This window comes from Triticum urartu, chromosome 1A (assembly GCF_056163025.1).
Source record: "Triticum urartu cultivar PI428250 chromosome 1A, HENAU_Tu73, whole genome shotgun sequence".
NCBI lineage: Eukaryota > Viridiplantae > Streptophyta > Magnoliopsida > Poales > Poaceae > Triticum > Triticum urartu.
In genome coordinates, this window is record NC_141873.1 from 514,549,240 (window position 1) to 514,565,156 (window position 15,917).

Consider the following 15,917-nt stretch of genomic DNA (forward strand, 5'->3'; position numbering starts at 1 on the left):
ATACATTGGAAGCTCGGCTCACTCACAAGGAAGGTGTTGTCATCATGTGCTTATTGGAGTCGAGCTAGGATGATCAATGAACTACTATCTACCTTCAATTGGTGTCTACTACATCCTTCCAATGTTAACTCGGTAACAAGTATCTTCATATTCTTCATGCACACATTTCTTGTATCAACCTTGTGTAGGTTGTATCATGGCATGCTATTCATTCATTCTTGTGATACTTGTTTTCTTTCTCAAAGCATCCCAACAATGATCTCTTGTTGCTAGTTGTGATGTCTTTGTTGTTCGTGTGTGGACTTCATTTATATACAATAAGACCATATCTAGCCATGAGCTATGCTTCCAAGAAAATATCTTATTGGTATATGTATGACCTCCCTTTGGATATCTTGTTCCTCGTGTTGTAACTATTTCGGGTGTACATCCTTCTTTGTAGATATATATCATCATGATTTCGTCTACCTAGAATCTTATACACTTGAGAGAAGTTGCATATCTAGTTGATATCCTTTCTTTCACGGCCACCTTGTCTTTCTTATGTTATTTCTTTGGTGGCTCCGTGAAAGCTTTTGCCTTGAGTGCGTGTCTTCTATCGTTGCATCTTGATGCACTCTTGTGTGTGGTGAAGATTATTTTCCTCATGCTTATCTTTACGAGGCTTTTGCCATCTTTATTGGTATCCCTCGTCTTGATGAGGCTTTCATCTTCTATCTTCACCACGGGTTGTCACAAGCATAGGTTCTTAATATGCTTATTAGTAAGCTTGTGAACCCATTTGCTAGTTGTGTGTGGGAATGATAGGCCTTGCACCGTGTGCCTCGTTCTTTCAAGACTTCATTGATGCCTAATGCTCATCCGTACATTAGTCTTCTCAAGTGCATTGCCTTGACTCACACACATCATTTTGGTTGAGCCCATTCTTAAGTTGCCTCTTTTATTACTTGTTGCTCAACCATGTGTGTGTTGCAAGTACTAGGCTTTGTTTCCTATATGCTCACTTGCACTTATTGTAAGTTTCTATTGATTTTGGGGGAGCTGTGATCCTATTTTGTGCACTTTGTATCCAAATACAAAAATTCTTATGTGTGCACAAATCATGGGGAGCTTCTCTAGTTTCTTTAGAACACTCCTTCGCTCATATCATAATATCCTTTATTCATGTAGCTCGTAGGATCTTTGGTCTAGTTGGTTCAATTGATACCCGTTGATTGCTTGCTTCAATTGGTACCTTTTGATTGCTTGTTTCTTTCTTTGTTATGTCCTTGTGGCATATCATTCCTTTAGCAATCTTGGTGCCTCAATATAGTTGGTCTTCCTCCAAGTATTACCGCTGGATATGTGCATTGCATTCCACTCTCTTGTTGAGAAATACACAACTTATGGAGGAACACAATTTATATTGGCCTTCTAAGCTTTTCGCCCATTTTGGCAATCGATGCCAATGGGGGAGAAGTTTCAGAGAGTTTTGTGGATAAGTTTAGAGAGTTTTTTCTTCTTGCTTTGGTTTTGTACCTAAGCATTTGCATCTCATACACATGCATTATTGGTTGTTGCATTGCATGGTGATAAATAATTCCTTATATAAACTCTCTTGAAAATGATTGTCATCAATTACCAAAATGGGGGAGATTGAAAGGACATGCGGTGCCCCCATGTGTGGTTTTGGTAATTGATGACAATCTCGACTAACGGTTGCCTTGAGTTATATTTGAAGGATTTGTTGAAGTCCATGTGTTGGTTTCAGGGAGTTTATGAGATGGCCAAAGTGCTTTTCAAGGAATTATCCAAAGATTGGTCATGTGTGAGTTGAGATGGCCAAAGTGCTTTTCAAGGAATTATCCAAAGATTGGTCATGTGTGAGTTGAGCTTATTGCAAGCATGTCTTGAAGAAGAAGATTGTGTGATCATTCATGTTTACCTTCAAGACATCATCCAAATGAAGAGAGTTGGAAAGATTCAATGTTGATCAAGACTAAGTCAAGAGTGAATCAAGTTGATCAACTCACAAAGCGTAGAAGAAGTACCGAGGGGGATCAAGTGATCCCATGGTATGGTAAGCATTGTCCATTACGCTTTGTGTACTAACACATGGTCTACGTGAGAGTTCTTTGTGGGGTTAGGTATGTTTCCATGGTCTTGCGTCAAGAGGAAGATCTCATACAACCCATGGAGGATGACATCAAGTGGTGATCGTCATCACGTTTGCAGTGTGCAAGTTCAAGTGGAGCAACTCGAAGAGAGGCTCACCCATAATGGAGTATGGGGGAGCAATCAAGCTTGAAGCTTGTTTTCCATTGTGGTGTCAATGGAATTGTGAAGATGTGCCAAAGAGTGGCTCACCCATAGTGGAGTATGGGCAAGCAATCAACTAGTCTTCATCGAGCCAACACAATCAAGAAATGTGGTCCAACTTGAGGAAGTCAAGATCGTCATCATCTAGCTCAAGTGGACTATGTGCAAGGCAAAGGTTTGCCCTTGATAGGTTTTCTATTTTACCGGTCTCATAGTGGTAGTTGGGAGACCGGGTTGTAGAATCGATTGCCGTACTATCAAGGGGGGCTCTCTAGGAAGTAGCTTGATCGTATCATTAGTCAAGAGCTCAAACCATTGCATCCTTGCATCATCTTTCTTGGTTCTTGTTTGGTTCCATTTGTGAGTCTTAGAGCTTATGGTCATCTTGATGACAAGCTTGAGTTCATCGAAAACAGAGTTCGCATGCATCTTCTATGATGTTTTCGGTGTTGGAGGTTTTACCGGTCTTTTTCGAGAAAGGGTTCTCACCATTTTATTATGGTCCTTTTCTCACTTGCTTCTTATTGATATTTCTCTCAAGATTGTGTTAGCCCTTGTCGTTAGCTTTCCAACAAACTTGGTTTCGTTGAATTCGGAGCTCATATGCGAAAGTTGTGGCTGTTTTAATATTGCCTGTTTTACACAGAGAGGTTGTACCGCCCCATGGAGAGGTTGTACCGCTTGACCGGTACAACCGGTGTTTGGAGCGGTTGTACCGCTCCAGAATTGGTCTGGAGGTTGTACCGGTCATGTACCGCTCTACCACCGGACTGGTCTCTGTTGTGGTGCGGTTGTTGGGCGGTTGTGGGCTGGTTGTACCGCTTATTGCCTGTTACCGGTTGTACCGGTGCTCACAGAGGTTGTACCGCTCCTATGTTGTTCTGTACATAACGAGCAGATTCGTGGGGACCTATTTAAGGGGGTCTTCTTCCCCAATGGTTCCCCATCTCTTGAGCTTGTTTTTGCCCCCATTGTTGACCTTCTTTGAGCTTGCTAACTCTCACTCCCTCCATGGATTCTTGCTAGTTTTTGAGGGAAAAGAGAGAGAAGATCTAGATCCACATTTCCACCAATCACTTTCTCCTCTATGTGAGGGGAACCCCTTGGATCTAGATCTTGGAGTTCTTGGTGTTCTCCTTCTTGTTCTTCCTCTCATTTTCCTCCCTAGCATTAGTTGCTCTGGTGGGATTTGAGAGAGAAGGACTTGGGCACTCCGTGTGCCCTTGCCATTGCATTTGGTGCATCGGTTTGAGTTCTCCGCGGTGATACGTGGAAGTGAAGTTTGAGAAGCTTATTACTCTTGGGTGTTTGCGCACCCTAGAGCTTGTTCCTCTTGGGTGCCTTGGCGCCCTAGACGGTTGGTGTTGTTCGGAGCTCAATCATTGTGGTGTAAAGCTCCGGGCAAGCGTCGGGGTCTCCAATTAGGTTGTGGAGATCGCCCCGAGCAATTTGATGGGTACCGATGACCGCCCCCAAGGGTTGCCAAAGTGTACGGGTTCGGTGACCGCCCCCAAGGGTTGCAATTTGTACGGGTTCGGTGACCGCCCTCAAGGGTCCCTTAGTGGAATCACGGCATCTTGCATTGTGTGAGGGCGTGAGGAGATTACGGTGGCCCTAGTGGCTTCTTGGGGAGCATTGTGCCTCCACGCCGCTCCAAACGGAGATTAGCATCCGCAAGGGTGTGAACTTCGGGATACATCGTCGTCTCTGCGTGCCTCGGTTATCTCTTACCCGAGCTCTTTACTTATGCACTTTACTTTGTCATAGCCATATTATTTCTTGTCATATATCTTGCTATCACATAGTGCTTATCTTGCTTAGCATAAGTTGTTGGTGCACATAGGTGAGCCTAGTTGTTTTAGGTTTTGTGCTTGACGAATTAACCGCTAGGTTTATTCCGCATTTGTTCAAGCCTAAACCGTAATTATTTTAAAACGCCTATTCACCCCCCCTCTAGGCGACATCCACGATCTTTCAGCAGCTCCTATCGGGATTTGTCGGCACATTCGAACGGTGTTGCTGAATTGGTTTTGACTTGTCAAAGTGTCTTGATGAACCGGGATACCGAGTCTGATCGGAATGTCTCGGGAGGAGGTATATTCCTTCGTTGACCGTGAAAGCTTGTCATGGGCTAAGTTGGGACTCTCCTGCAGGGATTTGAACTTTCGAAAGCCGTGCCCGCGGTTATGGGCAGATGGGAATTTGTTAATGTCCGGTTGTAGATAACTTGAACCTTAATTTAATTAAAATGAATCAACTGTGTGAGTTGCCATGATGGTCTCTTCTCGGCGGAGTCCGGGAAGTGAACACAGTGTTGCAGTAATGCTTGCGCAGGTTGTTCTCTAGTTTCTCGTTCGCGCTTTGCCCTCTCTTCTCGCTCTCTTTTGCGAACAGGATAGCCACCATATATGCTAGTCGCTTGCTACAGCTCCACATAATTACCTTGCCTTACCTTTAAGCTTAAATAGTCTTGATCGTGAGGGTGCGAGATTGCTGAGTCCCTGTGGCTCACAGATTACTTCCAAACCAGATGCAGCGCCTGATGATCCCGCTCCAGATGACGCGCTTGAGCTCAAGTGGGAGTTCGACGAGGACTCACGCCGTTAGTACGTGTCTTTCCCTGATGATCAATAGTGGTGCCCAGTTGGGGTGATCGGGACCGTGTCGCATGTTGGGTTTATCTTTCATTTTGGCGCCGTAGTCGGGCCATGAGTGTTTGAATGTTGTAATGCTATTTATGTACTTTGATTGACGTGATGAGTGTAAGCCAAATATGTATCTCCCCTTTTATTATCTATATTACATGGGATGTTGTGATGATTGCCTAACTTGCGACATTGCTTTCAATGCGGTTATGCCTCTAAGTCGTGCCTCGACACGTGGAAGCTATAGCCGCATCGAGGGCGTTACAGCGTACATAAAACTAGTCTATCTGAAGTTGGGTCATAAGAATGAACTTAAAATATATAGTGGTGAATGTACAGATTTTGATCGCAAGAAATAAATACAGGATAAATACCTTACTCATCTATAGGAGTAGCAGATCATCCGCTGTTTGCATAATGCACCAGTAATCCAATATGTTCACAAGTGCCCCGAGTAGCCGGAACCAGGAATCCTTGTGCATAAGTGCCATGAACATATAAAGAAAAAGAAAAGGCTAATTGTGATCCTGAAGCTATTTATTCCATAGCAAGGTTAAATAAGCTGAAGTTCTTGTTCTCAGAGCATGGAGATTAAATATAGACTCTTGTATTTGTGAGAATTCTACAATTCTAGTAAGGCGCCAGCTGAGAGGGAAGGCATGAGGCATGAACTGACGGAAGAAATATTCAAGCCTAATGATGACTGTTCTGGTACTTCTCCAGAGAAAAAGAGAAGATGCAAAAGATGAGGGGCTCCCCCTTCAACAAGAAGAGTGGCTCGGTTTTGCAGAGAGTTGTGAGCGCTTCAATGGGAACAGAAGATGTCGAGGCACCTTGAAAGGATCTACCACTCACATTAACTCTAATTATTGTAGATAAAGTATATAAAGTAAATAGTAATATTCTTCTTGGCTTTACTGCAGCATGTTCCCCTTTATATAGTAGATATTACTTGACCAACAAGCTGGTCAGTCTATTCAGGTTCTAGAAAAATTGATCTGCTAAACAACACAAAATTATTATTTCATTCACAAAAGAGATGTTGTTTCTGATTTCATGAACCAAACCACGGTATTAGTAAGATAACAAAAATAAAGCTAAAAAGTAATATTGTGATGATAATAGAAGTTCTCTGTCTCTGTAGCTTGCAATTGGAAACCTCCTTGAAGGTCAATGAATCAATTGCAACATTTGAATATATGCTGCTGTATTTACGAGGCTCCGAGTTCATAGTACATATGCTGGAAGATAATGCATGCAAACTTTGGATGTTACTTTTAAAGAAACCTCATATTAACTTGCGTCGATTTTGGATATCATGGCATAGCATACAGTAACTCCTATGTCTTCTCCCAGCGAAGTCAATGTGATTTCTCTAGAATCTAGAGCCAGACATGGCATGATGAGTCCCTTCTCTCAAATTTATAAGATATGACAAGTTTACTCCAAAAATTCATTTGGGCTGCAGCTTGCTATTTGTCCTATTTTCTCAGCCAGTTTGACCAGAGTTCTAGAGCTGCACCGCCAAGCTCCAGGACATCGTTGGTGTGTAGTAGAAATGACACATTTTTGTTCACCATATTTTTCTAAGAGGAAGGACTGGAACGAAATTACACCTATTTCACAGAGAAGTGAAATGGAATGCTATTGGGAGCCTTGTAATACGGTTGTCTCTAGATGAACAAACACCAATGTCCTGACACATGAAGATCAAGAAGGCATGCATTCTCGGATGCCTCCCAGGCCTAGTCCTACTAAAGGCACTCAAAATTAACCTTATTGGTGAAATTAACTTTCAGGTCAGTTAGCTTCTCTAGAGTATATATAGAGCTAGGCAAGCATTCCTTCTCCCCCTCTTTATAGAAAGAGCAATGGAAATGTACTCTGTTTTATCTGATTCCACAACCTGGCAGCCATACATGGTTCGATAAGACCACACATTTAGTTGACTCGGTTGGATTCAAGTCTGCATTGTTGTTTGGTGAAACTACTGACGGGGTTGATAAGGAGAATTTGCATGCTGCAGATTTCTCTGCACAAATAAAGCTCACCATGTCGACCTGACAACTGATGGTGAAAAGCCTTAGAGCAAAATGGTACTGTGTTACCTAATTAATAAGTTAGATAAATGATTGTCTTGTTTTCGTGTTCCTTTAATTGTTCAAAAGCACTTGTTTGACATAATTGAACAATACGTGATATTTTGAGCACCCGCCGACGGGTAATTGTTTGCAAGCTAATCAAGCACCTCTTCAGGCAAAGATCGCAAGAGACAAAGAAGAGCTTTTGCCACCTATCATATTGACCATTTTTTCGGGTATCATGTTGACCTTCTACCTCTGAACTAATTGGAACAAAGATATGGGCATCAATAGATATGAGCACAATTAGTTTAGTCACAAATTTGAAGCAGGTCAATACGGAGATGAACACATATAGTGCCTGATGTCCAAAAAATGTGTTACATTGTTGCACACAAAGCAAGGCCGAAGCAACGATATTTTACTTCTAATAAGCTACTGTAGTATTTATTCATGATATTTTTTCATCTGAGAGATTCAGGGAAATTTCTGCGGGTGTAGTGGCATACAATCAATGTCCAACAAAGTAATAAGTTCTTAAAAAATAACCTTTTTGGATGAGTAACAGCGACCTATTTAACATGACAAATATTTCATCTTTACATCGGTGTTTGTTATCATATTCGAACAGACATGAAAAAGAATCACTTGACAGTAAATCACTCAGCTCGAAGGCTAGATGTGCCAGAGCAGATAGAGGAGGAAGGAGAGACCAGGGACTCACCCATGTAGTGGTAGCTGATGATGGAGTCGTGGGAGCCGATGCCGACGTCACGGGGCAACAACCCCGTCATCTCATTGGCGCCATAAGCAAGGCGGTGCACCACCACTGCCAGGTCACCTTGCGCCACAGGGGGACTTCCCGGTGGTGATTTTGAGCACCTATGTGGGCATCCTAACAGAGCCCATCACCAACAGCTGCATGACTCGTTGTTAATGGTCATCTCAACCTCTCAATGGTGATCTGCTTGAGAACGTCCAAGGAGCTGACAAGGTCGATCACCCTCTTGTGCACCCGCATCTCAAAGCTGTCCCAGCTGTTGGTACCTGATTAGCAAGCAAGACAATATTGTTAGACCAAGATTTAAAAAAAATTATATGATAACAAACTTCAGCTGAAGCACGGGAACAAACAACTAATTTCTGAGCGGTTGAACTTTACCACACAAAAACTCAACAAATGATAAAAAAATCAGCTTGAGAATCATAATATTTCATCTCAAAGATGTGACCCAAGAAGGTTAAGAGACGTCTAAGGCAACCTTTAATTCAATCATTGTGAAGACACTTGTTCAAAGTAGTTAAAACAGAAAATGAGCATGCTATATGTCTATCAACTAATAGTTTGCTGGCCATGGAACGGAAATCCATGGTTCATATATTTTTCCTACCAGGTGAAATTATGGTCCTTATCTTAACTCATGCTAAGAATTCCTTATCATTTCTTCATGGTTACAAGTGATAAAGCAACTAGCCAAGGAAATAGTTGACTAGTTTACCCGAAGAAGAAGAAAACATAAAAAGGAAGCAACCTGACAAAACCATCAATTACCCGCATAACCGCATAACTAGCCGGAGAGCATCTCATGAGTTTATCTACACGAACATAAGTGTTTTGCAATTTGGACCTGCAACAGAAGTAGATATAATCATCATTTCACTATTGACTAACCAATAGAAGGACATCCTAATCCTTTCACTACAGACCATGGGGACATACAAACTTCCCTTACCTCACTAGCTTTGAAGTTTATGAGTTATCTTGATTTCCACATGCATATGTATGTGAACGTACATAATAAGACGGACCTATATATGTGAGATGTGGTATAACTCCAAATTTAGCAACTTTGTGCTATGCTTACTGCTTGTTTCCCCTTCCATTGTTGATGAGTATAACTCCAAATTCAGCAACGATGTGCTATGTTCCTTCATCCTGTAGTAAATAGGGAGCAGTCCATTGAATCAAATCCACGCATCAAAAGCCCAAAAGGTTAAATCCATGGGGCTACACACTTCAGACGGAGAGGGGAGGAGCGAGACCATACGAGGGAGAGAGATCTTACCCAAAGCCTGAACCTAGAAGCTGCATGTGGATTACAAAGTGGTTGGTGCTCGAACTGATGACGCCGCTCGCCAGGAACCCAACCCTGAAAGCTTCTAGGAGAGGTAGGTGGAAACGGAGATGGGATTGGACATCACGAGCAGCAACACCTTCAGGGAGTGCTTCGCCACAGCCAGCATGGTCTTCCAGTACAAGGCATCGCTCCTCTGCAGCAGGTTGAGCCCCATCTTCCCCGAGATCTGCCCGACGCCCCCCGTGACGACGAGGGTTCGAGCAGAGAGAGCACCTGGTCGGAGGAAGGTTCAGGCGTGGGGGAAGGCGGCGTGGGACGGCAGGCCAGCAGGTGCGGGAGCGGCAGGGAGGTGCGGGGGCGCGACGGAGAGGCCGGCGGCGGGAGCCCAGGGCGGCTGGCGTGGGGAATGAGGAAGGGGAAACTAGGGATTTGGCTCGCGCGTGTGGTGACTTCGCTGCAGAGGGGGAAAACTTCGCGGGCTTGGGCCAAATGTGGGCGCTAACTTTAACTCCTGCGCGCGCGCACAGGCCCAATTGTAACAGACGGTTGGTCGGCATCATTTCCCGACCGACGAAGTGACGGGCACAAGAGCTTTCCCGACCGATCATTCGACAGTGAATATTTTCATATTCCCGACCAATTGTCTGTTACTGTTCGCATGTTTCCTCTACCGACTGTCTGCCACAAGTTTTTTTGACCAACAGTCGGTCGGCGATACTGACTTTTTCCAACACACGTCTGTAGGGAATGCACTGTCGTGGTGTAGTGAAGAGCCCTTTCACTGACTTGAACTTTAAATTGAAGCATTCTGCAAGGTTACTGGTCACATAATCTACTTTACAGATTTCGTTGAATTTGCTTCTTGACCACACCTTGCCATGATGTGCATCCATGTACTCCTTCACAAGAGGATTTTGAGCATACAACACTCTCAAATGGTGTTCATACTTCCTTTTGCTGCATGTGTATGATGTTGGCCATAAGTTCTCATCATAAACTTTACCTTTGAACTTCTTTTTGAAATTATGCGCTAGGTGTCGCATACATTCCCTATGCTCCACTCCAGGGAATACAATTTCCACTGCACTCTCTAAACCCTTACAAGCATCTGTGTGTATAGCTAAACCTGGGGGTGTGCCTATAATGTTACGCAACTGCTGCAGAAACCAGACCCAATTTTCCTCAGACTCTGCCTCCATCACACCAAATGCAACTAGGAATAGCCAGTTGTGTCCATCAACTGCAGAAGCTACTACTAGCTGTCCTCTCCATCTTCCAGTCAAATGTGTAGCATCTACAGCCAAATAGGGCCTGCAACCATCTAGAAACCCCTGCCAGCAAGCCTTGAAACAAACAAAAGCCCTTCTGAAGCACTCCTTCTGAAATGACTTCCCTTTTATTTTGAATGAAACTGTATGCTTGTCAATCTCTACAACACTCCGTGGACTTGCCATCTCCACTTCAGCTTTGAAAGTGTAAAGCAGCTGAAAACTGTCATTCCATTGACCATTAATTCTGCTAAGAGCCTTTTCCCTAGCATTGAAAATTCTCATGTAAGGAATTTCTATCTTGTACTTCTCAAAAAGCTTCCCATGGAGTGCTGTTGGACCAAGTACAGGTTCTTCTCTCAGCCAATCCAATATAGCATCTGCCACCCATCTAGTTTTTGCTAGCTTGGTTTTGGCCTTCCCCCCTCCCCCTCCAGGTGGACAGGTGTGCTTGTGTGGGTTTTTCTTTATCTGAAACAAAATAAAAGGGTAAAAAAACAGTTAAGAAACCTTACTCAACGATCTGAAACTAAATTACTAACTGAACTTGGATTACCTGAACATATTTGCTCTTTCTCATACGAGATGCATGCAAGTTCCACCTACACCTAGGATATGGACAAAAAATTGTGAACCTTGCTGGCTCACTCCTTTTAATCTTATAGGTGTTTTCAGATATAATGCACCATGTTGTCACTGCATTCCGATAGTCCACCATTGATTGAAAAATGGTACCTACACTAAGCTCGGGTTTTTCCCGGTTCCACTCAATTGTTGGCATGTCATCACCATCGTATTCATCCTCGATTAAGTTGTCCATGTTCTCCACCTTCTCTCCATCATCAGTGTCATCAAACCTAGCTTGGCTGATGGGCTCCTCCATATATTCGTCATCCACTGCTTGCTGACTGGCTACATCGACCAGTTCAGGAAACATCATCTCGTCTTCATCATCATTTGTAGGCACTGCCTCGTCAGGTTCTGCATCTTCTTCTACACCAACTGCAGAAGGTACACGAGAAGCAGCAGTTGAATCGGAACCAGAATTGGCAGCAGGCATGTTGTGGCTCCATGAACCACTTGCTTTACTTGGTGTCGACCTACAAGGAGTGCCGGGGTGCTGGCTATTAGCACAGACAGATGATGTCTGAACTCCCTTCCCCTTCACCCGTTCTGCGCGTGGCTGAATCACATCGATTTGGAGTTTACCGAATCGGCAGCCAGCAATCCCAACAAAAAGCAACGACATATGATCGTCGCAAGTTAGTGGGAGAAATCTTTGCTCGTCACTGCTGAAGTAATTCAGTTCAACAGCATCGGCATCACTCCAGGGATAGGTGTTTCGGAGCTCAGCTCGCAAATCTTTGAAAGATATGCTAGTTTCTACCACTTTGGGATAGAAAAATGATGAAATCAAATGCGGTTTAGTACCACGCAGCACACTAGTTTCCATTCTAATCGCCAGCCGGAAAGCCAGCGCGGGATCAATCCTATTTTGTTGGGGGAAGGAAACAAAGGCTTCAGTTAGCCGGGTAAAATCGAGCACAAATTCGAATGATTCAAGCAAACAGAAGTCAAATATGGCCTACAATACGACTTAGAATGTCAATTCGAGAGGAAACAATGCTTACCCAGGTTTAATCCATGAATTATCTGCCGGCGGATTCGACCCAATCCTCTCCACGGTCGACTGCATTCCGGGCGTCCTCACTCAACATCGCTATGTAATCCCAGATGGGGAGGTGGGCTATATCTGGCGCACACGCGGCGTCGCCGACGAACGGAATAGGGCATAGGGTGGAGGAAACAACTGCGGTGGATGCAACACGACGCCTGCGAAGGGGGCGGGGCGGCGCGATGCAGTGCGGCCTGTCTAGATCTGTTTCACATTCAGACAAGCTGCCCAATACGTGTCTCCTTGCGGTCCCACACGTTAGCAAGCAACAGTCAAACAAAGATTCGGTCCCACTCGTCAGCAATTAACGGTCAATGGACGGTCAAGACGGCAAACACCCGCTATGAGCATTTGTGAGAGTTTCAGCTAAGGAAGAGGGGAAAAGTGAGCAAACGTTTGGAGCGTGGGGAAAAGTGAGCACAACTAAGGAACCAGGGGCACTAATTTAAATATCCCTTTTTAATAAGAGGGTGATGACTCAACATAAAAGTAAATAGATAGGCCCTTCGCAGAGGGAAGTAGGGATTTCTAGAGGTGCCAGAGCTCGGTTTTAAAATAGAGGTGAATAATATTTTGAGCGGTATACTTTCATTATCAACATAACAACCAAGAGATGGCGATATCTTCCATGCTACACACATTATAGGCGGTTCCCAAACAGAATGGTAAAGTTTATACTACCCCTCCACCAACAAACATCAATCCATGGCTTGCTCGAAACAACGAGTGCCTCCAACATACATCAGGTCCCAGGGGGAGTTTTGTTTGCAATTATTTTGATTTAGTTTGCATAAAGCATGGGACTGGGCATCCCGGTGACTAGCCCTTTATCTCGTGAGTGAGGAGCGGAGTCCACTCTTCTTGAGAATAACCCGCCTAACATGGAAGATACAGACATCCCTAGTTGATACATGAGCTATTCAAGCATATAAAACAGGATGATTATTTGAAGGTTTAGAGTTTGGCACATACAAATTTACTTGGAACGGCAGGTAGATACCGCATATAGGAAGGTATAGTGGACTCATGTGGAATAACTTTGGGGTTTAAGGAGTTTGGATGCACAATCAGTATTCCCGCTTAGTACAGGTGAAGGCTATAAAAAGACTGGGAAGCGACCAACTAGAGAGCGACAATGGCTATGTACATGCATTAAAATTAATAAACATTGGATGCAAGCATGAGTAGGATATAATCCACCATGAACATAAATATCATGAAGGCTATGTTGATTTATTTCAACTACATGCGTGAACATGTGCCAAGTTAAGTCACTTAAATTATTCAGAGGAGGATACCACCCTATCATACCACATCATAACCATTTTAATAGCATGTTGGCACGCAAGGTAAACCATTATAACTCATAGCTAATCAAGCATGGCATAATCAACTATGATCTCTAATTGTCATTGCAAACATGTTTATTCATAACAAGTTGAATCAAGAACGATGAACTCATCATATTTACAAAAACAAAAGAGGTCGAGTTCATACCAGCTTTTCTCATCTCAGTCAGTCCATCATATATCATCATAATTGCCTTTCACTTGCACGACCGAATGATGTGAATAGTAATAAGAGTGCACGTGCATTGGACTAAGCTGGAATCTGCGAGCATTCAATAAACAGGAGAAGACAAGGCAATATGGGCTCTTTTGTCAGATAAACAATAATGCATATAAGAGCCACTTCAACAATTTAATCAAGGTCTTTTCCTACTGACCCACAAAGAAAAGAAAAGAAAAGAAACTATTTACACGAGAAAGCTCCCAACAAGCAAAAGAAGAACATGCAATATTTTTGGGTTTTCTTTTTAATTACTACTACAGCATGGAAAGTAAATTAATTAAAAGTCACAACTAATTTTGTTTGGTTTTTTTCTTAAGGTTCATCAAACACACAAGAAGAAAGCATAAAAGAAAATAAACTAGCATGGATGATACAATGAAAAAGTATGAGCACCGACATCTGGCAATGAGTGTGCGTGAACATAAATGTAATATCGGTGAGAAATACGTACTCCCCCAAGTTTAGGCTTTTGGCCTAAGTTGGTCTATCGCCACGGCTTTCCGGCTGATATCCATAATAATAGTTGTTGGGGTCGTCCTGTGATGAGGAAGAAGAAGGCTCCGATTACCACTGGTTGGCAATCATCTCCGGATCCCACTGATAACTAGACTGTCGTGAAGGATCAAATTGTGGTTCCGGTTCTGGCTCCTCGGCTGGTGCAGGGTTCCGGCAGGCGTGGATAGCCGTCAACAGAACAAGGTACTTGCCTACAGTCAAATCAAACAAAGCAGAAGCAGGCAAGGTAATAGTCTCAGGATGATGTTTATTAAAGAACAATTGATATTTAAGCTCTCCTGCCCTATTCTTAACAATAAAATCATGCGCCACCAGAGTGTGGCGTTGTAGTGCACGGGCTCGCCTGGTCTCAGAATCTGGACGAATGTCACAAGTCCAGTTGGTGTCAGATCGTGCATTGAACGTAAATACGTGACCTTATAATACGGAAGCAACAGTGCGCTACGGTGTGGGGACACGCACGCTAACGATTGAACTGACGGGACTGTCACCGGAAATTCCGGTCATGTACCATAGGTACATAATGATGGAAAACGGCTGTACCATGACCTGAGTGGCGAGATGGCACGGGGAAAAAAAGTTCGTCCACACTGGTCTGCCTGTCAGGATCTCTTTCGCCCGGAATTAGGATCGGAGTAAAAGCGCCTACCAAATATGACGGGTCCACATACTGGGTTGTCTGGTTGGGGGTTGGGTTCTTCTTTGCATTTGCTCTCGTCTGAGCGGCGAGGAGGAACTGTTCATGGCGTATGCGGCGGCGACCGGACCCGGGCTGGAGTTTCTATCAGATCCGGTTGATAGGTACGGATGTTTTCTTCTCTCGTCTAGATGAAGTGTCTATCGACATCAAGCACCTCGTGGTCTTACTGAAACTGCCGATTTTGGTGACATAGATTTCCCGTCCCCCCGCTCGGTGGCGCCGATTTGCCTCCTAATTCTGTGGATGTTCCGGATCTGCTTGAACAAGCAGGCGGATCCAGTATTGGTGAGGTTGGAAAGCACCTACCAATGGTGCAACTCGATTTCAATGGCGTTTGCCCGAGCATGAGCGTGTCGGCGATAGAGTCACAAAAGTCGACAGGGGAACCTGACCCTGAAGCTCCCGGCTGGACGAAGAGGTAATCCTTTAACTCATATACAAAGACACTGCTATCTGGAGTTAGTGCGTGGTGTAATATGCTGTGTGCGGGTTCTGCCCATGTGTGGCGATTAATATGCTTGAGCTCGTCATCTGAATGATATTGAAATTCCGTACAGGGTCCGTGTTGGCCGGGCTCCAACAGAACGGCCGCCATGTCCTGGAAGAGTTTGTGCTCTTGAGAAAACAATCAGAGGATATGCTGAGAAGAAAACTGATATTGTGGTTGTGCCCGAGGTTGGAGACAGTTTTGATTCGCCGGGAGAGGCATACGACTTCTATAATCTTTATTCCTGGGAAATAGGATTCAGCATAAGATATGGCAAGAGCAGGTTAAATGTAGAAAGAACAAAGTGCATGCAGGAAATAGTCTGCGGCTGTTCGGTACGTCGATATCTTGATGTAAAAAGAAGTAGCAAAAATAGCTATGATTGATCAGCTGATGAACTGGTTGACTGGCTCATGTTTTGTCTCTTGCAGGGCAAGCCAAAAAAGTCTAATACTCGGTCATGCCGGTGTGAATGTCCAGCAATGATCAGATTACTGAGAAGCAACGACAATGGCTGGTACATTAGTGAGCACATACCATCTCACAACCACTCACTTGCAGATTAGTGTGGTGAAAAGATTTACTGGCCATCTCACA

General features: G+C 43.9%; 1 protein-coding gene and 1 long non-coding RNA gene across 7 annotated transcripts in view; one reads left to right on the forward strand and one right to left on the reverse strand.

Annotated features, from left to right (window-relative positions):
* Positions 1 to 9,565, reverse strand: part of LOC125524115 (uncharacterized) — a 29,961-nt gene extending 20,396 nt beyond the window's left edge. The window contains exons 1-4 of one of the 6 annotated variants that reach the window (XR_007290553.2): positions 9,091 to 9,565; positions 8,758 to 8,960; positions 8,577 to 8,652; positions 7,555 to 8,071 (exon numbers count right to left, since the gene is read on the reverse strand). This is a non-coding gene — a long non-coding RNA (uncharacterized LOC125524115). Of the gene's footprint in view, positions 1 to 7,554; positions 8,072 to 8,556; positions 8,961 to 9,090 lie in introns of those variants that run through there. The other 5 variants (XR_007290552.2, XR_015608124.1, XR_015608120.1 and 2 more) reach the window with 5 other exon arrangements.
* Positions 9,566 to 14,803: 5,238 nt separating this feature from the next.
* On the forward strand, positions 14,804 to 15,888 carry LOC147992104 (uncharacterized). Its single transcript, XM_087527883.1, has 4 exons — positions 14,804 to 14,934; positions 15,027 to 15,251; positions 15,391 to 15,655; positions 15,752 to 15,888. The coding sequence occupies exons 1-4, from the start codon at positions 14,876 to 14,878 to the stop codon at positions 15,884 to 15,886; spliced, it is 684 nt and encodes a 227-aa protein (XP_087384009.1). The 5' UTR covers positions 14,804 to 14,875; the 3' UTR covers positions 15,887 to 15,888.
* The last annotated feature ends 29 nt before the right edge of the window (positions 15,889 to 15,917 follow it).

Bases quoted from the DNA above. Each gene is read 5' to 3' on its own strand.
- LOC147992104 (XM_087527883.1), top strand. From the start codon at position 14,876: ATGGCGTATGCGGCGGCGACCGGACCCGGGCTGGAGTTTCTATCAGAT. The intron at 14,935-15,026 runs GTACGGATGTTT...TTGGTGACATAG, and splicing joins CTATCAGATCCGGTTGATAG to ATTTCCCGTCCCCCCGCTCG. The intron at 15,252-15,390 runs GTAATCCTTTAA...AATTCCGTACAG, and splicing joins GCTCCCGGCTGGACGAAGAG to GGTCCGTGTTGGCCGGGCTC.